This window comes from Haemorhous mexicanus, chromosome 2 (assembly GCF_027477595.1).
Source record: "Haemorhous mexicanus isolate bHaeMex1 chromosome 2, bHaeMex1.pri, whole genome shotgun sequence".
Classification (NCBI taxonomy): domain Eukaryota; kingdom Metazoa; phylum Chordata; class Aves; order Passeriformes; family Fringillidae; genus Haemorhous; species Haemorhous mexicanus.
In genome coordinates, this window is record NC_082342.1 from 334,679 (window position 1) to 360,456 (window position 25,778).

Sequence of the window (25,778 nt, forward strand, 5' to 3'; positions counted from 1 at the left end):
AGTCTCTCCTTCCCTTCAGAGAGCCTGACAGACACTCAGGAAAACAGACAGGGGAAATACCATCGAGAGCTGTCTGCAGTGAAGGGCAGGAGATGAAGCAGGCTGCCCACAAACCTGAGAGCAGGTCTTTGGTAGCTGGGCTGTGCCTGGAGAGCACCCGTGTGCTCCGTCTGGGAAGCGCTTCGGGATCGCTGCCGGTGGGGAACGACTGGGGCTGACTCTCAGGGCTCATTTTTATGTGTTCATCTGGCAAAATCACACAGGGCTGAGGAGCAGGAAAGGTGTCCTTCCTGTCTTCAGAGCTCTCGTGGTACAGCAAAGGGTCCTTTCCTCTAGGGAAAAAATCAAACTGCGTTTCAGTGACAGCTCCAGAGGGTGGGAAAAGGGATTCAGAGCTCTGCAAATTCTCCAAAAAGAAACATGATGTGTTATTTTAATGATTCCTCTCCTGCCACTGAGATCACCAGACTCACCCAGGCTGCAAGTAAAAGATTTTTTTCAAAAAAGCTTTTTAAAAGATGTTTTTTACAAGAGCACGTTGTGACAGGACGAGGAGGAACAGATCCCCACTCACTGCCAGAGGGCAGGTTTAGATCAGATCTCAGGAGAGAGTTCTCTGCTGGAGCACAGTGAGACTCTGGCACAGGTTACCCAGAGAAGCTGTGCCTGCCTCATCCATGTCCAAGGCCAGGCTGGATGGGGCTTGGAGCAACCTGGGATAGTGGAAGGTGTTCTGGCAGCAGGGCTGAAATGAGATGAGCCTTAAGATCCCTTCCAACCCAAATTATTCAGGGATTTGATGATCTGAGGCACCTCTTGTGTGGTCTTGCATGACTGGAACTAAGTCAACCTAAGAAGCAAATTTCTATCAGACCAGAAAGTGTCCCTGTCACCTTGGAAACCCTCAACATCCTGGATTTCCTACAAAATGTATGTTTGAAAAGACCAAGCATCCCATAACTCACAAGTGTACTGCCACTACTTAAAAATTCTGTGTGCACTGCAAAATAAACCAGAGTTTTGTCATGAGGAAAAGAAAAGAAAAGGTACCTAGGAGATGTGGCTTTGCTGCTGTCAACAGACTCCTGTTCAACAGTCACCTGGGTGTGCCTGGGCTGCTGGCATGGAGCAGGAAGCTGGCACTTGCTGCTTCCCTGGGCAGCAGCATCTGAACCTCCTTGTGTGGCTGGCACACAGCTGCTGGTGTCATACAGCTCTGGCAGGGGCTCTAGAACCAGTGACACCTGGGAAACAAGATGTGGAAATACACTTTGTTCTTTTCCTATCTAAGTGCAGCAAACACTGCATTCAACTTCAGCTGTTGTGCAATGGAAAACTGCTGCTTTTCTGCAGGAAGTCATATTTACATTACACAGCTATGCCAGTTATTTACAACTACTCATTTCTCATTCCACATTTTCAAATCCAGTCAACTTCCTTTCATAATCAAATTTCCAGAGCCAGTTCTGTCTGCAAGACAGAACTTTCTTAATTCCAGATGTCAAAATCTTCTATTATTCCAGCCCAGTGAAGAGGAAGAACCAAATATCCATTTTAAATCCACTGCTAATACCCACTCGCAGTGCAGCCATGACCACATGTTCCTCATTAAGCTCAACTACCCCACATCCCTCTACACAAAATAAAGCCAACACCACCAGTATTTGGTTTTTTTTCCTTTGTTACCTTACCTTGGACAGAGAGTGTGCCATGTACAGCTTGACCCTGCACCTGATTATGCCAGTGTCACAGCACGTAATTTATAATAATATTGCAGTATAGTGTAATAATGAGCAAAGGCATCAGGACTACCTGCAGCTCTCCGAGTTTATCCGATGTTGGTGACACCACAGCAAAAGAGCCTTTGATGGGATGGCTGGGAGACAGCTGGGACAGCTTGGTGATCTGTGCTCGGCCAAGGGGCAGGTGGTCACGCTTGGTTAGAACCTCCAGGACAAGAACACCCATATCTGCAAAAATCAGGAACGCCCTCGGGTCAGTCTCACGGTCACAAGTGACACTTTTTCGGCTAAATGACAGAAATGCCAGAGATTAACGCTATGCTCTATTACGGTAACGGGGCAGCGGGTAAAGAAGGCTCAATACAGACATTGCTCCTGGCAGTAAATGATGATGAATAAGTATTCGGAATTTGGAGTAAGGATTCCCAGGATGAATGAGTATTTGGAATAAGGATTCGCAGGAAAGGAACGCTTACGGCAGGACAAAGGGGAATGAATGGCTTACCACGGCCGGAGGGTACCCCCAGAGCAGCCCGACCCCGCTGCCCGGGAACGAACTGCTCCCGATGCCCAACCCGCCCTGGCACACCCACGTCCCGCGGGGCCAGCGCGGTGTCCCGCCGCGGTCCGTACCTGCCAGGTAAGCGGCGAGCTGCCGGGGCCCGCAGCGCACGGCGAAGCGGGCGCAGGTGCGGCCCGCGGGCTGCCCGGCCCGCCCGGCGGGCTGCAGCACGGTGCCGCCGGAGCTCTCGCCCCACCACCGCAGCCGCACCACGGCGGCCGGCTGCGGCCCGGCCCACAGCACGCGGGGCACGGAGCAGCGCAGCCAGCAGCGCGCCGGGCCCCGCACCAGCGGCGGCAGGCTGCCGGCGGCGGCGGGCTCGCCGGGACCTGCGGGGACAGGCGGCGTCAGCGGCCCGTACATCACCCGGGCACCCGCGCCGCTTCCCGCCCCGCCGCTGCACGCCTCTAGCCCCGCCGTATGCCCCGAGCCCCGCTCCGCCGCCCGTCCCGCCCCGCACCTCCCCTCCGCCGCATCCCGCCCGCGCCTCCCGCCCGGCAACCGCCGCGCCGACGGGGGACTATAGCTCCCGTGCTGCCCCGCGTCCCGCCGGGCACGGCGGCGGCGGGGGACTACAGCTCCCGTGCTGCCCCGCGTCCCGCCGGGCACGGCGGCGGCGGGGGACTACAGCTCCCGTGCTGCCCCGCGTCCCGCCGGGCACGGCGGCGGCGGGGGACTACAGCTCCCGTGCTGCCCCGCGTCCCGCCGGGCGCGGCGGTGGGGGCGCGGACTACGTTTCCCTTGGTGCCTTGCGGGCGCGCTCGGTGCCGCGCGGCGGCGCTGTTGGGGGAGCCGCTTCCGGCGCGGCGGGGCGGGGCGGCGGGGGCGGCGCTGTCGGGGGTCCCGGTGTTCCCGGTGTTCCCGGCGCGTCCCCGGCTGTCATGTCGGCCCTGGAGAAGCAGCTGCATCTGGGCCGCCTCCCGCCTCGGCCTCCGTTGCCCGGCGGCGGCGGCCAGTCCGGGTCCAAGATGCGCATGGGGTAGGCGGAGGAAGGGCAGGGGCGGATGCGGAGAGCGGGGGGAGTTCGGGGGGAGAGGTGACAGCGGAGCGGAGGCTCTGCAGGGCGGGGGGCTCGGGCTGGGGGTCTGGAGGGACGGGGGGTCTTTACTGGGGGGATCTACCACGAAGGGAGGCACGTTATTCTGGGTTTGGTCAGGGAATGGTCATTATCGGGAGATCTGGGCAGCGGGGAGCTCGTCCTGGGGGATCGGGACAGGGAATGGTCACTGCTGGGGGAAATGGACAGGGAATGGTCACTACTGGGAGATCTGGACAGGGAATGGTCACTGCTGGGGGAAATGGACAGGGAATGGTCGCTACTGGGGGAAATGGACAGGGAATGGTCACTACTGGGGGAAATGGACAGGGAATGGTCACTACTGGGGGAAATGGACAGGGAATGGTCACTACTGGGGGAAATGGACAGGGAATGGTCACTACTGGGGGAAATGGACAGGGAATGGTCACTACTGGGGGAAATGGACAGGGAATGGTCACTGCTGGGGGAAATGGACAGGGAATGGTCACTGCTGGGATGTCTGGACAGGGAATGGTCACTGCTGGGGGAAATGGACAGGGAATGGTCACTGCTGGGGGAAATGGACAGGGAATGGTCACTGCTGGGATGTCTGGACAGGGAATGGTCACTGCTGGGGGAAATGGACAGGGAATGGTCACTGCTGGGGGAAATGGACAGGGAATGGTCACTGCTGGGGGATCGGGACAGGGAATGGTCACTGCTGGGATGTCTGGGCAGGGAATGGTCACTGCTGGGGGAAATGGACAGGGAATGGTCACTGCTGGGGGAAATGGACAGGGAATGGTCACTACTGAGGGATCTGGAGGGAGGGGTGGTCCTGCTTCCCCGTGCTCCAGGTGAGTGACACCTGGATCAGGCTTCTCCAGCCACAGAGGCACCAGTGCCCAGTGTATCCTCAGGACGGGGAAGGTGGCAGGTGCCGGGATCAGCACTCCAGCCCTTCCCTCCCGGATCTTTTGCCATCAGTGCTTGGAGGAAGGGTCCAGCACCACGTGTGGGCGGTACCTCAGAGTGTGGCTGGGGGAGAGGTGTGTGGGAATTCTCAGGAGCTGAATTCCTCAGCCGGAGTTGGACTTTGGTAATCCTTGTGGTGGGTCCCGTTCCAAGTCAGAACATTCCATGATTCTGTGAAACGGGATTTCTCAGCCGCAGGCACCCATGTGAAGGGACTGCCAAGTGACTTTAATCCCTGCTTAAATCTGCATTTCGAGATGATGGAAGAGTCTGGGATACTCTTTAATCTCTTAAGCAGCGGTTGGAAGCACATTTTGGGAGCTGTGGGAGAAGTCTGACCGGTGTCCAGGGGTGTAACATGTATTAATTTATACAATTCTTCCTCTCTTACCATGCACTGGTAGGGGTTTTAAACGCTGTCAGGGAAATGATTATGAATGAAACAAAATCCAGTGCTGTGGTTAAGGATCAGGAATTCCCCTGGAATCTTCCTTTGGAAGCAGCGGGGAGTAGTTCACAATCACGTTTGATTTACCCCTCTGCCATCCAGTAAATCCCTTTACAGGTGATGTTCCTGTTGTGGGAGGTGCTGCACATCCAGCGTGGAACGGCCTCATCCAGAGGGGCTTGGGGCTTCTGTGGAAAGGAGACAAGAGGAAGTGGGATAGAAAGTTTAGCTTAAGCTGAGCTTACCCTTACGAAAGTTCAGTTCTGTTCAAACAAGTGCAAGATTCCCCCTGAAGAGAATTCCACCAAAAGAAAAAGGGATTAATTGTACAGGGAAAACACGGTGTGATTTACAGTGCTGGCAGATGTACAGGGCTGCACTGAAATAGTCCTTCAAAATTCAGACTTTTACAGGGAACAAAAATAACTTAACTTAGGAAAATAGTTATTTGCTGCATTAAGCATCTCGCATTTATAAGTGTGATTTATCTCTGCACTTTCAATTCCTTGAGTTGCAAGCCAGGCTTTTAAAAGAATGGGTTTAACCTTAATATCCAAGAATGCCAGCGACTTGGGTTTTCCATGGCTAAATCCTCTGACTGCTGTGTGGGGCACTTTCTTTTTATTCCCTTTTTTTTCCACCATGCAGGTCATCTTAATGTGACTGTGGTGTAGCTGAAAGCAGATCTTGAGAAGCAGAGGGTCAAGCATGTGAGATTGCTACAGAAAAATAGAATTTACTGGGAACTTGCTAACAGAAATAAAGTCTTACATGTTTGGCAATAAGCTGTTGAAAGGTTAATGTGTGTTTCAGTAGTTGGTAAAAAAATGGCACCTGTTGCTGCATTTAAATCTGTGAAAATAAACTTGTTCCTAGCTTTTTCTTTAAAATTTATTCTTTTCTTGCTATTTTTTCAGTACAATCACTTCCTTATGTCTCTCTGTGGGAGAGTCTCATTTGAGAAGTCCAAGTGGCTGAAGCAAACTGAGTCATGGAATGGTTCAGGTTGGAAAAGCCCTCTAGGATCTTGGAGTCCAGCCTTTCCCCCAGCCCTGCCAAGGCCACCACCACTGTCCCACGTCCCCAGGTGCCACATGCACGCAGCTTTCAGTCCCTGCAGGGATGGGGACTCACTGCTGCCCTGGGCAGCCCTTTTGGGGAGGGAATTCTCCCTGATATCCAGCGTGGCTCCTGTGACATAGGTTGGAGTGGGTTTGGGGGAGCATGGGACATGTGCTGGAATTTCAGTGCATTTTAATGGCACGTGGCATCAATTCCTGCTTTGCTAGCACAATCCTCTGCTCCCTGGATTTAAGTGCTCTCCAACAGAAATGATGGTTCCAAAAGGCTCTTTCCAAAGGAGGCTGGAGCTTCTCTTTGGCTCGAGCAATATGTGAAACAGCCTCTGGGAGGAATTCCATGCCCATTTCTTTAAGGAGCACTCATGGCCAAGGCTGTGTTGGGAATTGCAAGTGATTCCTCTGAATGAAAACTGAACACAAAATCAAAGTCACAAAACAAAACACAATCAGGCTTATGGTCTGAATCTGTGTTCTGTGGGGAAATAAAATAACAGGATTTGTAAAGTCACCCCCCACGGCAGCAGATCCCAACAGCTGTAGCAGCTTCTGCATTTCCTGTCTTGTTTTTTGCTAGTGGCTCATTCAGAGTTAAGCACCTGGATGGGATTTAAAAGTGAAAGTCAGTTTGCTGTTCCTTTCCAATGTGTGAGTAAAAATCATGTACAATCTCTGAAGATCTTTTAATTATCCAGAAGGGCATGATTGGATCAGATCTGTGTAATTCAGTCATGGCAATTCCTACTCATTTTTTCCTTTTTAATCCACTTTTTCCCCTTGGAATCCTTTTAATAAAAAAAAATTTATGTATTCAGCATCTCTAAGGCAGAACTTAAGATACTGTCCTTGTCAATTTTTAGAATTTCTAAATACAACTTGTCAGCCGTGGCAGTTCTTACTTGTAGATGATGTTTGATTTGCTTGGGTTCAAATATGATGTGAGAATGAAATCTCCTGATTCATGCACTTGTTCTATATTTGCTTTAGTAGTTTTAAATAGGGGCTCTCAGCAGGAAAAGGACTTTCTGAAAATGGTTCCTTCTGCTTGGGGCAACTTTTTTTTTTCTTTTTTTTTTTTTTTTAATTTTAGGAAAATACCTGAAAGAAAACCCCTTCAAAAATGGGGAGAGATTTGCTGAGCCGTGTGGGCATCCTAAGGATTGAGGACATGATAAAGAGGACAAGCTGCACAATAGGATAAAACAGAGGGTGCCCAGAATTTGTTTTGTAATTCCAGTTTAATAGGCTGACTTGGAGTTTAAGGATCAGTCTAGAAAAGTTATTATGTCAGATCCATTTCTGTTTTGGTTTGCTGGATACTTAAAAAAGCTGTAATTAGTTCTGTCACCTTAAATACTGGTCAGCAAAATATGACTTCAACATAGGAAGGTGCAAAACCACAGCTGCTGTTTATTTGGCACACTTCTAATTTTGAATGTGTGTTGATGCTTCACTAAAAAAAGCAGCTCTAGAAAAACTCAAAATCAAGGATTCTTTTCTTTGGAGAAATGTTTTTGCTCAACCCTCTGTGGTCACCTGGGATTTAGTAGAAAACTGCACATTTATTCTGCCCCTTTGGGGGTTCAGTGTTAAACCTGAGCTCACTCACGTTTCCTCAGCATTGCTTGGATGCAGGTATTTTGTTTTAAATCATGATCAACAGGTATTTGCATCAGAGGTGATGATAGTTTTTAATTCCCAGCTCCTCTTCTCTTTCTGCTCCAATTCCCTTGCCAGCACAGGAGTTCTGCTGTGTGTTTTTCCCAGACACTTCACGTGTGACACAGCTACTAACATTTTCTCTGGAGGTGCTCACTCTTAAGCTGAATTTGAGGCATTGCTAAAAGCATCAGTGTGGCAAGCCCCTAGGGAAGGAAGGGCTCTGCCTTGGTTCCATGGGTTCCTCTTGCAGGTTGTGAGATTCTCTCCATGGATCTGCACCTGCCTGCCTCTTGCATGAAAATTCTGCTGTCAGAAATGGCATTGGAAGGAGACACAAAGGTGCTCATCCCTGGAAGTGTCCAAAGCCAGGCTGGATGGGGCTGGTGAAAGGTGATTTTTGGGCACCAGCCAAGAGGCTGCTGTGCTCCCCTGTGCAACAGTGGCTGTCCATCCTGCAGCCCTGCTTCCACAGAGATGGGCTCATGTGGCTCACAGCCAGAGCTCTTCATCAGTCAGCCACGTTCCCTACAGACCCCTGGTGTCACAGTAGTGCCAGGCTGGGCCACCAGGGAGTTCCTGCTGCCCACCACATTTATGGATCAGGTGGGAAGGGCTGCAGCCAGGCAGATGACAGCATTTACTGATCTCCTGGAGCTGCTCAGGGCAGTGGAACCCAAAAGCAGCTGTAACATGCTGTGCAAAAGCCTGGCTGCAGTTGAAATGCTGCATTTTGAAAGGGTGATGGAATTTATTTTCTCTAGCTGCATATCCTACCTCTTCAAAACCCAGAGAAGGGAAATCATCCAAGCTGTGGGCAGTTCTCTCCATCTCCAGAAAGAACCAGAACTGGTATGGAGAGAGCATGTGATCAGGGCTGGGATGGCTTCCAGGGAAAAATTAAGCTTTGACTGTGATACTTTTTTCCTTGATCAGAGAATGAGATTAGGCTGAGGTGGTAAAAGAGATTAATATTTTCTGGATTTATGTAGGTGTGTGACTTCTCATTTTATTTAATTGAGATTTAACAAGAAGTCTGGAAATCCACAGGAGGGAATTTGGTCCATTCAGGGGGTGGCTGGTTTATGTTTCATATCCTAGAAACACCAGGGGAAACAGAAATTTTGTTTCTGCAAAATTGAAAAGCTGCTTTGTCTGTTATTTTGTATTTCTTTAGGAAGCAAAGAATTCAGGAGAAACTTCAGCAGGGATTTTTGTGCTCTGAAGGTCTTTCACCCCTCATGCCCATGCTTGATTTTAATATTCTGTGCTGCCTGCCTGCCTCCCCCAGAAGAGTTGAAGTGCAAAAACATGGTTAAAATGGTGCACTGTTACTCATCCTGTATCCTGGGCTCGAATTGAGCCTAATTATGCCACTTCCAAAATTAAGCACTACTCTTTTAGCCTTACTGAGTAAATACCAGCCCGAGAAACAAATTCTGCATCAACTGAGTCATCAGGAAAATTCTGATTGCAGAGCCTTTTGTCAGTAATGGTGGTACAAGGAGAGGGCACAGCTGCACCTTTTGAGGGAAGCAAAAAATGAATTGGTTTGTCAGCTGGGCACCTTTTGTCTGTGGGTCACTGCAAACTCGGAGGTGGCACTGGGACAGGATCACTGTTTGTTTATTTTCCCTTGGCTTGGGTCTGTGTAGTCTAAATCACCATTGTTCAGTCTTCCTTGGAATTACCTGATGAGGAAAATACTCTTTTCTCTGTTCCCACTAGATTTCCTCAATAGGAGCAACAATTTAGGGGAGGATTCCTTCACTGACAGTAAAATTCTGAATCCTGTGGTTGTATGGGAACTTCACTGCTGCGCCGTTTGCTTCAGTCTGAGCTGTTGTGTAACACCAGCATGTTCTCTTCAGCAAGAGTGGGCCTGGATGCCAATTTCAGTGGAAGACTTTAAAAATAACTCTTTCTTATGGAATGTTTTTCTGTCTTGCAGCCCTGGAAGAAAGCGTGATTTTTCACCAGTGCTTTGGAGCCAGTACTTTGAGTCTATGGAGGACGTTGTGGTAGAAAATGAAACTGGCAAGGATATATCCTTTTTTCCCCCCTGTATTGAATTTGTCATAATCTCAGAGATTGTGGGGGAGGTATCACATTATGTTTAGTTTACTGGGGTTCCTCAACTTTTTCACGTGTTCCTTCTCATCTTCCATGTCTCCTGCAGGGCTCAGTGTCAGTAACTAGAACTATCCCAGCTAGGCTGACAGTTAAACTGGGCCTAGCAAGGCCAATTCCTGATATTGCTTCTTTAGTAACCATTAAATTGTAAAAAGTCTTTCCAACAGTCCAATAGCATATTTTGCAGGGAAACACTCATCAGGTTCTCATAATTCACAGCATGTCAGGCCCAAAGCTGTTCATTGATTTTTATTAACTACAGTTAGTTAGGTGGCAATCACTGAACTGTCTGCTCAGGATTAACAGCAGCAGTACAACAGATAAACCTTGACAGAAACACGTGGATGTGAATAAATGCTTCCAAATTTTTGGCCAGGGCAGAGGTTGTGATGCCATCAGTGTCTTCTGGCAGTGCCAGCCAGAGGTTTTTCTGCAGACGTTTCCTCTTCAAATCAGGAATGCCTTTAGGAAAAGCAAGCTTCCAAGTTACTTCTCTCCAAACACACTGGGAGGTGTGGGATCTCTGCTGAGTGCCTGACACTGTGACCCACACCCAAGACAAGTGGCTCCATCAGCTGGGGTTTGTGCACGAAGGGGATGTGCTGGAGCTCTAACCAGGTCCCTGGGGCAGAGCAGTGGGCACCCACCCAGTCACTCATTCAGCTGTTCACAGGTCACATCTGTCCACAGCCTTTCATGTGGGATCTCAGGCGTCTGCTCAAGGGAGCAAAATTAATCCTAAACAGCTAGGATTTGTTTGAATTTGGGATGCTTCTATGCACAACCTATCCAAATAGGTCTATTACACTTTTTATTTTATATTAAACCTCTGGGGGAGTGCACAGCCCATCATCAAATGTGGACAAGGTGTCCATCATGAATCATGGGGTCACCAGAGCATGGCTTGGGTGGGAAGGGACTTTAAAGCCCACCCAGTGCCACCCCCTGCCATGGCAGGGACACCTTCCACTGTCCCAGGCTGCTCCAAGTCCTGTCCAGCCTGGCCTTGGGCACTGCCAGGGACCCAGGGGCAGCCACAGCTGCTGTGGGCACCTGTGCCAGGGCCTTCCCCCCCCTCACAGGGAAGAATTTAATCTAAATTTGATTTAATCTAAATCTGCCTTCTTCTAGTTTAAAACCATTCCCTTGCCCTCTCATTATTTTGCCTGTGTAAAAAATAACTCTCCCATCTTTTTTTCCTAATGGATTTCTAGTTTTCTCTTAGGTCACTTCCCTGTTGTGCCCAGGGAGAAAAGGACAGGGGATAAGAGAATTATAGGGGGGGGAGAAAACCTAAGAAAAGGAATACAACTCCTGAAGCTTAAACTGAGTTACCTTTTTGTCCAGGTAATGCTTGAAAAATCCTGTTGGTCAGATAAATGAAGGGTAGAAGTAAAATACTGTTTGGTATTGCAAGCTCCAATGTTCATTCTGCTGCCTTGAAGTAACTCTGAGAAACGTCCTTAACTGTTCATACACTTTTCGAATTTACAAAAGTGGCCTGGAGGGGCCTGTCTTGCTGCTGTTACACGGTGGAGGCCACTCTGCCCTGTCCTGGGCTGTGTTTACTGTAAGTAAAGCTGCTGCTCTGGAGCAGTAAATTGTGGAGATGGAGCTCCCTGAGTGAGGAGGGCAGTTAGCCATTCACCTCTGAGAAACACGGGAAAACAGTATTTTAAAGATAACAACATTAGCTTTGCATGGTTGGGGTTCTTGCTTAGGTGCAGGGGCACCTTGCAGGTGGAGGGTTTGGGCTGTCTTTAGGGGCTGGAAAATGCTTATCTCTGGATTCAGTGGGTTTGGGGAAAGCAACTGCTCCAGTCACTTAAGAATTGAATTCCTGAAAAATCGGAATAAGAGGACTGGGTAGCTTTGAGGTCTGGGTAGCTTTTGCCAGTTGTGTAGGTGGTTTTATTAAGAATCCCTCAGCAAATTCCTCCACTTCTGCTGGGCTGTTATCTAAGTGATCAATGATTCCTTCAGACAGAAGTCTTCCTGTCAACCAAACATGCCACTTCTCTGAGATGCCTGAAATAACTTAGTTAAATTGATCTGTCTGGGAGAAATTGAGGCATAATGGTGTTGCAGTTATCATGCTCTGCCTTACCTTAAAAAGATTCCTCAGCTGTTTCCCCTGACCTCTTTGGACTGATCAATTTCTATACATTTCAGCCTGTAAAATTCTATTATTTGAGAGCACACTGAACCTGTACTGCACAGCAGCTGCATCACCTCTGTGTCAGCCACGGAGCTCAGAGTAATTTGGTACCATGTGGGGCTTGAAAAGCAAGAGAATCCCTTTGGTGTCCATAATCCCTCTGCTGTTCCAGTCCTCTGAGGTGCTGCAGGGCTTGAATTTGTGATCCCAGGAAACCCAGGTCATGTCCTACACACAGTGAAAGGACTGTCCTCCTTAGCAGTGGGATGCTCACAGGGATGGGGCGTTGGCCCATTAAGGACAGTCTTACAGGATATTTTTGCTTGTGTTCTGTAACACCCTGTCCAGTCCAGTTCAGCCATTTTGGGTTTTTAGGGAGTGCTTGTTGTTGCTAATCCCACTTTGCAAACAACATTCTCTCTGTCTCTCCTTGCAGTCTGCAATCATTAGCAGGATCCAGTGTAGGATTGTGGCCTTAGACCTCCGAGGCCATGGTAAGTCAAAAAAAAAAAAAATCTGGAGTCAAATCAGCATGTTACACGCTTCCATTTTTTAAAGGAGATGCAATGAATTCCTCTCAGGATGACTAGGAAAACATCCTTAAGGCATCCCAATTTGTTTCACAAGCAGGGATGGAAGACTGGCTTCTCTCAGAAGCTGAGACCCCCTGAACTTTTGCTTGAGACAGTGGTGGACTACTTCCTTCCACCAAGCCATCTTTCATATTTCCATAACCTTAAAGTGGTCTTTGCCATGAGAAATAAGGACTGTTCTTTCATTTTAAGATCCATAAAGAACAGTTATGGGCAGTGTTCCCTACCCAAAGTACCAAGTGTTCCTGTTAATTCTGTGTTTCTTAATTATTCATGCTCATTGCAGTAGGCTTGCTCTTTGTATCTGTGCCTAAAAGCTTTGTACCATCACTGCTTAAGTCCTGAGGGGGTCTGAAGTTTTTCAGCTTAAGTGAACTTAACTTGGGTTGGGCTTTTTTTTAGGAGAAACAAAAGTAAGGAATCCTGAAGATCTGTCTGCAGAGACTATGGCAAAGTAAGGAAACTTATGCTTGTTTCCCTTTTCACAAACCTCCCCTTTCTCTCCTTGGCTGAACAATAAACTACTTGAGGGCACACAGCCTTCATTCAGAGGAGCTGGAAGATAGTTTAATTTCATGTGATTCTGGTAGTTATCCCTCCTTTCCTTCCATTCTGGGACAGTTGGAAGTGATGTCCCTCCCAGCTGAGTCAGATTCCAAGAGCTGGAGTTGTTCTCCCAGTACCCTGAGTTTTTAAACACTGAGCTCTTTAAACCTGCCACATGCAGAAGAGTTCCTCAGAGAGGTGGAATGCTTCCCTTAGACATCCATGGGGTATTTTAGTCTGAATCACCAGTCTGACTCTTGCTCAGCCCTTGGGGTGAGTGCTCAGGGCGGGCCCACACTGGCCTGGTAACAGCCCTAAGTCTGGGTCACAGACACAGGATTTTCAAGCACAGAGCTGCTTTTTCAAACTGTCATGACCCGCTCTGACATGCAAATCCATCCCCCTCTTGACAAAACTGTAAGAAAAGCAAATACCCACTGCTAAGCACATTATGTTCTGCCCATATTTAGTACAAAGAGACTCTTTGCTGTGACTACAACTAAATGATGAAGGATTTTGTAACCTTCCCATGGACAAATCCACTTGGTTTGTTGAGGGGAGGCCATGTGTGAAATGGATTCTGACTTCCATTGTATACCTTATTCCCGCTGCTTATGCCTTGTCAGATCCTGATGTGTGACTGTCCTGAGGAGATGCTGGATTAAATAATTAGAATATTTTAGATCTGGAGCAGCACTGCTGTGGGGAAAAGCAAGTTCCTTTTGTTTTGAAACCTTCCCGTATTCTTAGCAATGAGCTTGAAATTTAGTCCTGAGTATCTTTTAAATAGGAGCCTTAAATTATAGCTGGTGTTCCTGTTTTTCTTTTAAATCAAATCCTCAAGCAATTTTCTCTAGCAGAGGAAACAAGCTGGTCAACCTGTTCATTTTTTCACCTGTTTTCCATTTTCAATAAAAATGGAATAATTTTTTTTCTATAAAAATTGCTCAGCTCTTAGGTTCCTCTGAATGGTTGTAGTCAGGAAAGCCAGCTGGGGGGGAGTGTCTTTAAACTGCTCTTCAGGAGATTTCTGCTGTTAGCTCTGCTGCTGTTCTGGGGTGTGGGAATCATACCAGCCAGCTCTCCCATCCTGGGAAAAGTGTCAAGAAGTGACAGCTTCAGTTTAACAGGAGGTGCCTTTTGGGAAGGGTGGGGAAATTGCCCCTTGCCTGTCTGTGCTCACAGAGAGTCTCAATATTTTTGCTCGTGCTCAGTGTTGTTCATCTTTGCCATGGTCAGCAGGGCCCAGTTATTTTCCTCTCTCTAATTCCAGTTTCTTTTTTTATGAACAATGAACTTCTTGGTTTGTGCTTCCATGCAAGATGATTTGACAGCTTTTTCTCACCTTTTATTTAACATCCCCACCAGCGAGTGTCAGCCTAAAATGTTTTCTACATGGGAAAACAGAATTTGGGCTGGAAGGGACTGTAAATTTCATCCACGTGGGCAGGGACGCCTTCCACTAGACCAGGTTGCTTGAACATCTTTTCAATTAGTATCTTTTAAATGAGGATTCTGTTAATAGAGGTAGAAATGGCATGGATGTCCAGGAAAGCACAGGCTGGCAGGGTTTCCTGCTCTGAAGCAGTGACCAGAGGACAAGCCTGTGTGCTGCCCGCGGGTCAGAAGGGCTGTGCTGGTTGTGTCCCTGGTGGCGCTCCATGCGGGATTGCTGTGCCTGCAGGGACGTGGGGAGCGTGGTGGAGGCGCTCTACGGGGACCTGCCGCCGCCCATCATGCTGATCGGGCACAGCATGGGGGGGGCCATCGCCGTGCACACCGCCGTGGCCAACCTGCTGCCCAGCCTGCTGGGGCTCTGCATGATCGATGTCGTGGAAGGTGAGTGTGCCCGCCCCTCCGCCGGCATTCTGCCTCCCAGCCCGCCCCTCAGCCCGCGTCCCCCAGCGCACAAGGCTTTGCCACGCCTTCAAACCCATGCCATCCTCCTTGCAGATCCTGTGCGCACAAAAATCTTTCCAGCGTGACCCCTCCTTTTCCTTTTCCTTTTCCTTTTCCTTTTCCTTTTCCTTTTCCTTTTCCTTTTCCTTTTCCTTTTCCTTTTCCTTTTCCTTTTTTTCCTTTTTCTTTTCCTTTTCCTTTTCCTTTTTTTCCTTTTTCTTTTCCTTTTCCTTTTCCTATTCCCAGGTGTACTCTCTGTTTGCTTTTTTCCTGCTAATGTCACAGAATCAGAGGATCAGCTAGGTTGGAAAAGACCTTGGAGATCACTGAGTCAAACCTATGACCTAACACCACCTTGTCAACTAGACCATGGCACTAATTTCTTTGAAACACTTTCTTGGTGGGGAAGTGGGTGGCTTTTGCTGTAATGCTTGGTGCTGATAAATGACTGCTGCTTTCTCTTACTGTCTGAACATCCTACCTGTTCAAATAGCAATTTTCCAATATGACTCTTGGCTTAGAAATACTAATCTGTACTTTCCTTAGCAGCATTAGATCACTGGGGAGCTCCAGCTCTCTGAGGGTGTTGCAGCCAGTTTTGTGTAGAGGGATGTGGCCATAATTTCATCAGATGCCATGAAGATGATGAAGATGATGCCATTTGCTTTTAGGTACTGCCATGGATGCCTTGAACAGCATGCAGAACTTCCTAAGGAGTCGTCCCAAAACATTCAAGTCGCTCGAGAATGCCATTGAGTGGAGGTAAAGCTTGGGCTCAGTCTCCAGAATCACTTGTCTTTGTAGCCTGACTCCTGAAGGAAACAAAGTTTATATAATTTGGCTGTTTACAGGCCTTCTCCCAGCCCCCTGCCATGGGTTCAACCCTGTTTCACTGTTTCCCCACCAGCACTTCTCCCTCTTTCTCTTCTCAGTTACAGTGACAACAAGAGGTTCACAGAAGTTTAGTGTGAGCCACTCTGTTCAGTCTGAGAGCAGGAGCTTTGGGAATGGTTTGGGGAAATCCTGAGCTGCAGAGGAGTTTAACTCCTGTTTCTGGGCCTGCTGATTCTTGAAACTCTTCAGTAAATATTTCTGTCTTATGATTTCTTTTTTCCATAGTGTAAAAAGTGGACAGATAAGAAATCTTGAATCTGCCAGAGTTTCTATGGTCGGTCAAGTCAAACAGTAGGTGGCCTTTGGTTTATTTCATTTATTATTTTAAAATCTTTTTTTTTTTTCTGTTTTACAATACCACTGCTACATGAGTGCAATTGAAAATGAAAATTTCTTCAAGCAAAATTGCTGAACACCTATGGTTTAATCCTGGGTGGTATTTTGGCTTGGACTTTTTTCTTTTGTCAGGGAATCAGTTTCTGATTTTATTTTCACAGGTGTGAAGAGGCTGCCAGTCCTGAATGCCCTAAAGCCATAGTAGAGGGAATTATTGAGGAAGAGGAGGAAGAGGACGAGGATGAGGAAGGAGGAGGCTCTGTCAACAAAAGGAAGAAAGAGGATGACACAGAGGTTGGGAGTTTGTTGCTGTGTTTTCAGCTTCCCCTGCAAGAGCTGTCACCTGTGGTTATCCAAATCATTCTGATATGAAAGGGAGCCACTCCAGGGAGAGAAAACTGGATGAGAGCCAAGCCCAAATGTTCAGACAATTTGTGAGCTATTTGTGTCAGTAAAAAATAGCAAATTGATTGCCCTGAATCCTGCAGTCTTCTCCTGAAGGCTCTTCTCCTCTTGGTGTAGCTCTTGCCGACTTTCTTGTTCCCTAGTCATGAACTTTGATTTGGAGAGAGGTTTAGAAGCAAGGAGGGTCATCCCTGGAAGCATGTAATCCACCAGAGGGAGCCAGTATTGTTTTTATTTTTTATATCTATGTATTTATGCATTTCCAGGTGCTCCCTGAGTTAGTTTTCTCTCTGCTGTTCTACTGATCACTAATGCAGAGCTCTCTCTCCTCCCTGCAGACAAAGAAGGAGCATTTATACACGTGGCGAATCGAACTGGCCAAAACAGAGAAGTACTGGGATGGCTGGTTCAGGGGTTTATCCAACCTCTTCCTCAGCTGTCCCACTCCAAAGCTTTTGCTTTTAGCTGGTACGTGTCCCTTCCAGTCCTGGTGTGCACTTCAGTGATGTCACACTTGCATTTTAGAGGACAGGGTCAGCATTGGGCTGCAGTGGTTCCTGGGAATACCTGGGCTTCTCTGTGTCTCCTAAAATAGCATGGTGTGATTTAAACTTCTCCAGTGAAAGTCAAATACAGCTTTAAGCTCTTTTTGTACCTTAATAGCAAATACCTTTTGTAAATATCCTTTTAAGTTGCAGGGAGGGCTGTGCTCCTGCATTTTTTGGCTGTGTTTCTTTCCTGTAACTTAACTCTCTCAAGGTGCGGCAGTGAAATGTCCTTGTCTGGGTGTCAGAGGTGTTTATTTTCTGTTTTTCAAGCTAAGGTCTCTTTTAAAATACAGAGTAAAGCCTGGCTCAGAGAATTCTGTTCTCTCTGGCTGTTCTCCAAAACATCTGTTCATTGTTATTATTTGTTTATTTGTTTGTAGGTGTTGACAGGCTGGATAAAGATCTGACCATCGGACAGATGCAAGGTAAGTATGTAATATTGTTACTTCAGCCCTCCTGTAGTGCTCTTTTTGCATGACAGCTTGTTGCCATGGGTACTGTCAATATCCAAACAAATGGGCATTAAAGAATTCGTCCATCCTGAAGTGTTCTCCTACTGTGGTCAAGGAAAGTTTGGGAAGGTCAGAAGGGAAAGGTTCAGTTCAAAGGGCTGTTGCTGTGGGTTTTGTTCAATCTAGTGTTCCGTGCTCCCAGCAGTGGAGCTGCTACACTTCTCTTGGATCAGAATGATTGCCTCTGAGGGCTTCTTTCTAATCCATTTTTTCCCTTTCTAGCTACATTCCCGATGTTCCTAGATAGAACACTTGGGGCCATTCAAAACTGTCCCATCTCCCGGTGTTTCTGACAGACAGCAGATCAAGATTAAACACTTCATTAATGTTTTGGGGTTTGGGATGGGGTTTTCCCCCCCATCCCAGCCTTCCAGAGCAACCAGTACTGGAAAGTTACTGTTATTGGTTAGCAGGATAAACGTTACCTTAAGGTAAATCTGGTGAGAGATCTAACTCTGACACTTGCCTGCATTGAGAAGCTCTGACAAGTTCAGCTCCATTTAAACTCCTGGGAACCTGTTCTAGTTACCCCTGGAGAAGGTGAATTAAGCAGCAGGTCCATGTTTCCTTTGGAGACCATGAGCTGTGCATGGTGTGGAGTCTGCTGAGACTTCCTGCCGTCCCTGGGGCCTCTTTTCCAGCTACACTTGGTGAGATCAGTTGGTGCAGAGTGTGAGATCCGTGTGCTGACTCTCTCAATCCACAGGGAAGTTCCAGATGCAGGTCCTCCCACAGTGTGGCCACGCAGTCCATGAGGACGCTCCGGACAAGGTGAGCTCCTCCGTGGGGTTGAAGCTACATAAGCCATGATCTGAAATGCAGAAAAGGATCTGTTCCTGACCACGCAGCAGAGATCATACTTCAGGGCCATCTTTTGGCACAACAACTGGCTTTCACAAGCAGCTTGGATTTTTTAGCAGTCTGGAAAGTTCAGGCTAAGATGTTACATGCCACAGGGCTGGGCTATGGATTTAACTCTCAGGCTCGTGGTGATGTACCTAATTCCACCCATGTGGAGTGTGGAGCTCTCCCTTCCTTATGCAGTTCCCCACTATCCCTTGCACTAAGCTGCAGCTTTAGGGGTTGGTCTGTGTTTTGTTGAGTTGGGTGGCTCACATTTTCCAAATAGAAACCAAATGTTCCTGCAGCAGCTTTGACAGAGCAGTGCTGCTTCTGGGCACTGCTGGAGTTTGTGTCCAGATGGAAGCAGGAATGCGGTGCAGCCAGTGGAGCCTGTGGTTGGGAGCACATCTGGTTTTAAAGCTCATTCTGCACTGACAGCTGTGTTAAAACTCAGCCTTTCTGTGCTTCACTTTACCAGCCTGAAATAGGTATTTTTATCTAAACATACTGAGTTCTTAAGCTGTTACTCTTTTTTTATACATTCTGAGCAATATTGGCCAGGCTGGACGGGGCTTGGAGCAGCCTGGTCTAGGGGAAGGTGTCCCTGCCCATGGCAGGTGTTGGAACTGGATGAGCTTTACTGTTCCTCCCAACCCAAACCATTCCAGGTTACTGTCTTGCATCCTGAATTTACCTTTTCTCCCTGCTAAACTTAGACATTGTTTCAAGAATTACTGAAATGGGTGGAGAAAAAGTTTGGTCCCTTCTTGATGGCAAGCTCGGTGTCAGAGTAAAGCTGGAGGTGTGTTACACAGAGCTCTTGTTTTAAAGGAGCAAACAGTTCAGCAGCAGACTCCTGAAGATGTGAACTGCAGGCTTTGAAGACTGACTGGGTTTCATCTTCTCTTTGTGTCCCTTTAAATCCTGAGCTATTTTTTTCCCTTCTGTCAGGTTGCTGAAGCTGTTGCAACGTTCCTGATCCGTCACAGGTTTACAGAGCCCATTGGTGGATTCCAGTGGTAAGGCTCCATGGAGTTGTGTCCCAGAGCAGAGCTCCTGCTCTCACTGCCTGTTTGGCTCTCGAGGTGGGAGGCTGGAATTTTAGCATGGTGCTAAAAGCCACAGATAAACAAACAGCTCTGAATCACAGCCAGTAATACATTCAGTGTTTGTGTTCCTTTTACATTTCTCACATATTTACATGTGCTGATGAAACCTCCTTCCTTGGAAGGGAGGAGCAAAGCAGATTTCTTTCTTTATAGCCTGCCAGAAAGCAAAATGACAAATTTTATGGCAGTCAGTTTAAATAATATTTCATTAAGTAACCAAGGCCCTGTGTTGTGGAAACAACCTGCAACACACTCCCTTGGCCAAGAAATACTGGTGAGAGGAGGCAGGTAAAGCTGTGTGCTTCACTCTGCAGACTTTCCAAACTTATCTCATGTGTCTTCTTATCAAAATGGCCTGTGGAAGCCAGGCCCCTGTGATCAGCCAGGCAGTGAGAGAAGGGTGTGATTGATAAGCTTGATGGTATAGGTTGATGTGTAAATAGGGAGAGAGGGAGAAGACCTAAGAACTTTACAGCTAAATTTAGGTTGTCAGAGAGTTTGAAGAGAATACCTTGAGCTAACATGGAGTCTTTCTTCCATTCTCTTTTTTGCCTCCTAGTGTGTTTCCTGCTTGTTAATATCCTGGTGTTCTCCAGCACTGATTCCCATTGTAAATAAACTGCACCAGAGGCCACTGTGATGTATCCATATCCTCTCATCTCCCAGTCCAGCAGCAGTGAGAAGTTGGTGTGAGATTCATTCCCTAGAACTAGCTCTCCAGAATATCTAAATCCTTAGGGACTTCCTTGCTGGGAAGCAGCTTCTACTGAAGACCATGAAAAGCTCTTCAGGCCCTCGGAACTGGGATCCTCTTCTCTGCTGCCACAAGGAAAGACCTCCTGGAATCCCATGTAGTCAGTCATACCAATCTCCACCGATTCTCAGGCTTTCTTGGACCCAACTGCAGAAGGGCTGTTGGCAGTCCAGATCCACTGAGGGCATTGCAGCACAGCCAAAGGCTTCAGGATTTCTCTGTGGAATCACTGAATCATCTTGGAAGTGCCCCTTAGATTTGGGTTTTATACATACACTTTTTTTCCCCCCTAAAGCAGACGAGGAATCAGCTTCATTGGGAGCTCAGGTTTCATCTCACCAGTGCCAGCCTTAGGGGTTAAGCTGTGGGGAAAGCCTGGAGGCCACTTTCCTGGGCAAAGGATGGGACTGTGAACCAAAAAGGTGGGGGGGGGGGGGACTGTGAGCTCCATTTCAGAGTCTTGCAGTTTGCCAGGTGCTCGTTTCAAGTCCTCTCTGGGAAGAAGAGCCTGAATAACTCTATCTACTACAGACACATCCCAGGCCACAGGACTCTGACCTGCCTTTATGGGGAAGACCCAAGAGCAGCAGGGACAACGTGGTCAACAGGCAGTTTGGCTGTTTTCTGCCCCTGGAATGTGTTTGTCCTTCCCTTCTTGTAGCTGCCACACACAGCTGGCAGAGATCAGCGCCTTTGGGATGGAAAAACATGGAATGGGCTGTAGGAAAAACCCTGGGAGAGCTTGGAGTCAGTCCTGCTGATGTTGATGCAGAGGTGTAGGCAGCTGTTCTCCCCAGTAGTAGAGGAAGGACCTTGTTTCCACTGTTGCTTCCTAGATCATTTAGCTGTCTGCCTTCCAGAATTCCATGTGCACAGAGAGCTTTTCTTCAGGGTTCAGTTATCCACAGACAGTTCCTGGGCTTGCTTTCACCTAAGAGTCACTTTTGAGTGTAAGAGCAGACATGTTTTGGAGCAGTTTTCCTCAATATTTTGCTGGTGGATGTGTGAAACCCTTTTTTTTCTTTTTTTTTTTTTTTTTTTTTACCTGGTGTCCATAAGCCCTTGCTGCTGTCCAGGTGATTTTAACCCTGCAAGTTCTGTGGTGATTTGGGAGCTGCCCTGTGCATCCCATGACAAGTGCCATCAGGAATTCTTGGCACTTGAGAGGTGCAGGTGGGACAAAGGGTTTAACTGGGGTGGAGCTCCACTTAGCTGTGATTCACCGGGCACAGCAGCCCTGGTGGCCTTGCTCCCTGTCCCTTCCCTGACACAGCAGGTTGGGAAGCGCCTGGATTAGAGACAGGAAAACCTCATTCCAGAGAGGAATGCCCTCCTGGCACTTTGGGCAGTCAGGTGTGACAGGAGCAATTGGTGTGAGTCACCGTGTTCGTGCATTGATTTGATGTAGTGTCCACCCTGGTCTAGCTCCTGATGGATTCAATGGATCTTCAGTAGGCAGGATGCAAAACAGTTCTTTCCCCAGCCATGTCCCCAAAATGGCCAAAATTCCCTTTTGCAGGAGACTCCTTGGTTCAGATTGTTAGGGATGAACTAATGCAGCGTGCCTGTCCAGTCTCACTTCCCGGGATCATGCTCATGAATGATCGTGGTGAAGTCACATTCCTCCGTGGTGAAGTCACTTGGAGAGCCTGACTTGGAGCCAGTGATTCCTCGTGTTATCCCTTTGCTTTGTGAGCTCGTAAAAAAGCCCGACCAAACAGAACCCTCCGAGGAAAGCCAATCAGTTTTGTATTCTGCAGAAGCACCGCTGGGAAAGGAATGATTTCTGAAATCCTGTGGGCTGCCTGGGATTCTGTTTTGCTGTTAACATTGAGTGAGTGAAAAGAAAATAAATATTTCAAGAGCCTGTTGAACTGACTGGTGCGTCACTCCGTGCCAGCTCCCAGCCCTGCCCAGGTGGCTGCTCAGGGACTCGTGGGGCTGGATTAAAAAGATGGATTCCAGGGACAGCAGCAGCACCGTGGGGGTGGGTGGAAGGGAAATTCCTTTCGGCTCTGTCAAGCCGTGAGCATTTTTGAGATTGTGCTTTTGTCTGAGGAGTATTAATGCTCCTGCTGCAGTTTCCAGGGGGCTGCAGGCTGGGATAAATGGCATTTGGTGAAGGATACACAGGCTGTGGTAAAAGTAACTGCAGAGAGAAGGAGTCTTCTCTCTGGCTCACGAGAAACAGGGACACAGAAATTCATCCCCAAAACTCCCAGCTTTGCATTTTTCCTGCAGCCTTTTGATTACTTAGAAACCTATTTACTTTAATTACTTAGAAACTTAGGTTTTGTTTCACTTGCTGGATTGAGGATCAGTGGCAACTTTCCCAATGGAGGATCCCAAGGTTTGGCAGGAGCAGCAGATGCACTTTGGGATGCTGGTGTCTTGCAGGCTTCATTTTAATTGAATAAAGTAAATAAACAAATGTCTGAGACCTAGGATGGGTTTTGCCAGATTATGTGCACTGGACAAAGCCATCAGGGACTTGCAGAAAACTGGAGCATTGGGATTGCTGGAAAAAGATTATTTCTTGTATTGCCAAAGCAGGTACTCTTGCTTTGAATAAATCAGCCCTTGAGTGAGGAATTAAATTCAGGCCTGGGGCTGTCCAGCCAGAATTTTCCCCTCACATTGTGACAGCGGGTCTGCAGAGGTGATGCAGCAGTAGGTAAAGTTGTTCCTTTTCCCCTTTTGGCAAGGGAAGGGCTTGGACAACCTGAGGAAGCCCATTCCAGCCCTGCTTTCTGTGTGTTTGTGATTTGCAAGCAGCGTTGGGATGACTTGCAAAAGGCAGAGCTGGGCAACACAGACCTTGGAGAATCCCCCACAGGAGGATTGACTGGGTATTAGAATTAAGTTTTTGTACAGTTTAGGCCCTGGCACAGGGTGCCCAGAGCAGCTGTGGCTGCCCCTGGATCCCTGGCAGTGCCCAAGGCCAGGCTGGATGGGGCTTGGAGCACCCTGGGACAGTGGGAGGTGTCCCTGCCATGGCAGGGGTGGCACTGGGTGGACTTTAAGGCTGCTCCCTACCCTATTTATTCTGATTCTGTGACTTTAGCACTGATATTTTTCCTCTTCTCCACTACTGCCTTTTTTTTGGGAGCAGGAAGGCCTGGGAAAAGGGCTGTGTGGAGGTGCCTGGCAACCAGCCATCCACTGGTTTGAACTGGTAATCAACACTCTTGGAAATCCAGACCTGGATCTTTAGGCAAGGTCACAAACTTGAGTTGATGGCTTTTCACTTCCAAGAACCCCTGTCCCTGGTGCATTCTCCCACCCGTCCTTGAGCCTGGTGCTCTGCTCACAGGCTGGAAGTGCCCTTTGTGTTGCCCAAAGCTGCATCCCTCACTTGTGCCATCCATCTGACAGTGCTGCCCCCTCAGCACTGTGTCCATGTGGCATCTGGAACAGCGGGAATGGGACTGGCTGCTTGCTGTTTCCAGAAGGAAAATGTGTGTGGGTGGGTGTCAGTTCTCTGGAGACCACACGCCATGTCCCGTGTCAGCCTCATCCTGGTCTTGTCCTGTTCTGTGTCCATCTCCCTCGCCTACAAATGAAGCATTTGTGAAAAGCCTGGAGTAGGAATTCCTGCTTTCCCTTTAGCAGTGATGCTCGGGCTCCTTGGAGCAGCCTGTGGAGGAAGAGGGTTGATTCAGCTGTTCCTGCACCAGACCCAACCACTGAGTTTTTCTGGTGACTCACGGAAGCCTCTTGTCCTCCAAAATGCTCCCCCATCCCTTCCCTGCACCCCAGTGTGGGGAGGAGGGGGGAATTCAGCCACAGCTTTCACTTTTCCCCCTCCTTCCTGTGACCAATGACTCCCATATGTGCAGAAACATCTGGAAGTAATACATGGGGCTGGTGAGTAACCTGTGCTCTGTTCAGCCTTCTCTGAGTCCTGCGGTGCTTGTTCCTGACTGGAATTGGGAGAAACTGGAAGTCTTGCAGGCTGTTTTACATTCCAGCAGGTTTAACAGCCCCAAAGGGCTGCTGGAGCCTCTTCCCAGTGCTCCAGCTCCTGCTGGCCTGCAGCTCAGCCCTATCCCTGCGAGCCCAGGGTTAATCCACGTGGATGAACACAGCCAAGGAGCGATAAAGGCGCATTTCTGACCCCACAGCAAGGAGAGCCTCGGAGAGCTCTGCCTTGTGTTTTATCTCTCTCCCTGATTCCTGTGCCTTCCCTTCCAGCCGGGAAAGAGGCCAGGAGGTGATAGGGTGATCTCCCTGGAAAGTGGGGTTTCCATCCTGGAAGATCTGAATCTTATCCAAATGCTGCCCAGATGAGTGTCTCGGTTTAGAGACAAGTTTAGGAGAAAAACGCTGTGGAATGAGTGTGTCCTCTAAAGAAAGGGTTCCAACAATCCCTTTCTGCCAATAGTAGGGTAACAGCAGTGGGTGGAAGTGAAAAAACCCCAATCGTTTATTCCCACAGTGCCCACACGGCAGAGGAAAAAGAAACTGAATAAATGCTAGATATTGAATTGTCCGAGGTTAACATCACTGCCCCCCCCCCCCACGGGATACAAACAAAACTAAATGAAATGAAACGAAAGGAAACGAAACAAACAAAACGAAACAAACCAAACCAAACAACACCCCCCCCCAACAAAACAAAACAAAATCACAAAGGGAAAGGGGAAAAGCCCACAAGGGAAAGGGGGAAAAGCCCACAAGGGAAAGGGGGAAAAGCCCACAAGGGAAAGGGGAAAAGCCCACAAGGGAAAGGGGGAAAAGCCCACAAGGGAAAGGGGGAAAAGCCCACAAGGGAAAGGGGAAAAGCCCACAAGGGAAAGGGGGAAAAGCCCACAAGGGCCGCATGTGGGGGTGAGGGAAGAAAATGGCAGCGGCTCCCGTCCCGGGGAAGGGGGAACACAAAGGGGGCACGCAGCAGCTCGGGCAAAACACAGGGAACCTGTGGATTTCCTGACGGGCCCCCTCGTCACTGCAGACGAAGCCGCTGGATTTGGAGTCCTTTCTCCGGTTGGCTCGGCTGTGCCGAGCTCTGAGGCCGGGCCGGGCCGGGCCGGGCCGTCCCCTCCCGTCCCCGGCCGATGCTCCTCCCGCCGGCTCTGCGATGGTGGGCCAAAACCGAACCGAACAGCTCGGGAAAAAAAAAAAAAAAACAAAACAAACAAACCGGCGGAATTGCTCCCACTGTCTCCTAGGCCAGGGAAAGGGAAAAAAAAAACCCGAACCCAACCCTGTTGGCTAGGCTGACAAAGGCCAGGCTCGCCCAGCGGGCTGAGGGAGCCCGGTCCGCACGGCCCCGCGGACCTGAGGGCGGGGAGGCTCCGGGAAAGGCCGCGGAGAGCCCCGGGGCTCCCTGGAGCTGCTGCGGGCATCGCTGGGCACGGAGCGAGCCCCGGGGCTCCCTGGAGCTGCTGCGGGCATCGCTGGGCACGGGGAGAGCACCGGGGCATAGGGAACTGCAGCGGGCATCGCTGGGCACGGAGAGAGCACCGGGGAATAGGGAACTACAGCGGGCATCGCTGGGCACGGAGAGAGCACCGGGGCTCCCTGGAGCTGCTGCGGGCATCGCTGGGCACGGAGCGAGCACCG

The 25,778-nt window shown here is 48.8% G+C and overlaps 2 protein-coding genes and 1 long non-coding RNA gene across 13 annotated transcripts in view; 1 reads left to right on the forward strand and 2 right to left on the reverse strand.

Annotated features, from left to right (window-relative positions):
- C2CD3 (C2 domain containing 3 centriole elongation regulator) overlaps positions 1–2,901 on the reverse strand; it is a 37,240-nt gene extending 34,339 nt beyond the window's left edge. For 10 of the 11 annotated variants that reach the window (XM_059870666.1, XM_059870678.1, XM_059870654.1 and 7 more), the window contains exons 1-4: positions 2,376–2,682; positions 1,813–1,970; positions 1,051–1,244; positions 115–332 (exon numbers count right to left, since the gene is read on the reverse strand). In XM_059870666.1, the coding sequence (XP_059726649.1) occupies positions 115–332; positions 1,051–1,244; positions 1,813–1,970; positions 2,376–2,667 (862 nt within the window). In that variant the 5' untranslated portion in view covers positions 2,668–2,682. Of the gene's footprint in view, positions 1–114; positions 333–1,050; positions 1,245–1,812; positions 1,971–2,375; positions 2,683–2,764 lie in introns of those variants that run through there. The other variant, XM_059870698.1, reaches the window with a different exon arrangement.
- A 209-nt stretch (positions 2,902–3,110) lies between these two features.
- PPME1 (protein phosphatase methylesterase 1) lies at positions 3,111–22,087 on the forward strand. Its single transcript, XM_059870730.1, has 14 exons — positions 3,111–3,283; positions 9,435–9,528; positions 11,094–11,186; positions 12,211–12,268; positions 12,770–12,821; positions 14,598–14,752; positions 15,484–15,574; positions 15,932–15,997; positions 16,204–16,336; positions 16,786–16,915; positions 17,376–17,420; positions 18,214–18,278; positions 19,302–19,369; positions 20,019–22,087. The coding sequence occupies exons 1-14, from the start codon at positions 3,186–3,188 to the stop codon at positions 20,035–20,037; spliced, it is 1,167 nt and encodes a 388-aa protein (XP_059726713.1). The 5' UTR covers positions 3,111–3,185; the 3' UTR covers positions 20,038–22,087.
- Positions 4,561–25,633, reverse strand: LOC132340027 (uncharacterized). Its single transcript, XR_009489791.1, has 2 exons — positions 25,132–25,633; positions 4,561–4,933 (listed from the first exon to the last, which is right to left on the reverse strand). It is a non-coding gene; the product is annotated as an uncharacterized LOC132340027 (long non-coding RNA).
- Positions 25,634–25,778: the final 145 nt, after the last annotated feature.

Excerpts from the sequence above, each read along its gene's own strand:
- PPME1 (XM_059870730.1), top strand. The coding sequence starts at position 3,186 with ATGTCGGCCCTGGAGAAGCAGCTGCATCTGGGCCGCCTCCCGCCTCGG. Across the intron at positions 14,753-15,483 it reads CATGATCGATGTCGTGGAAG|GTACTGCCATGGATGCCTTG; the intron begins GTGAGTGTGCCC and ends ATTTGCTTTTAG. Across the intron at positions 16,337-16,785 it reads AGAAAGAGGATGACACAGAG|ACAAAGAAGGAGCATTTATA; the intron begins GTTGGGAGTTTG and ends TCCTCCCTGCAG.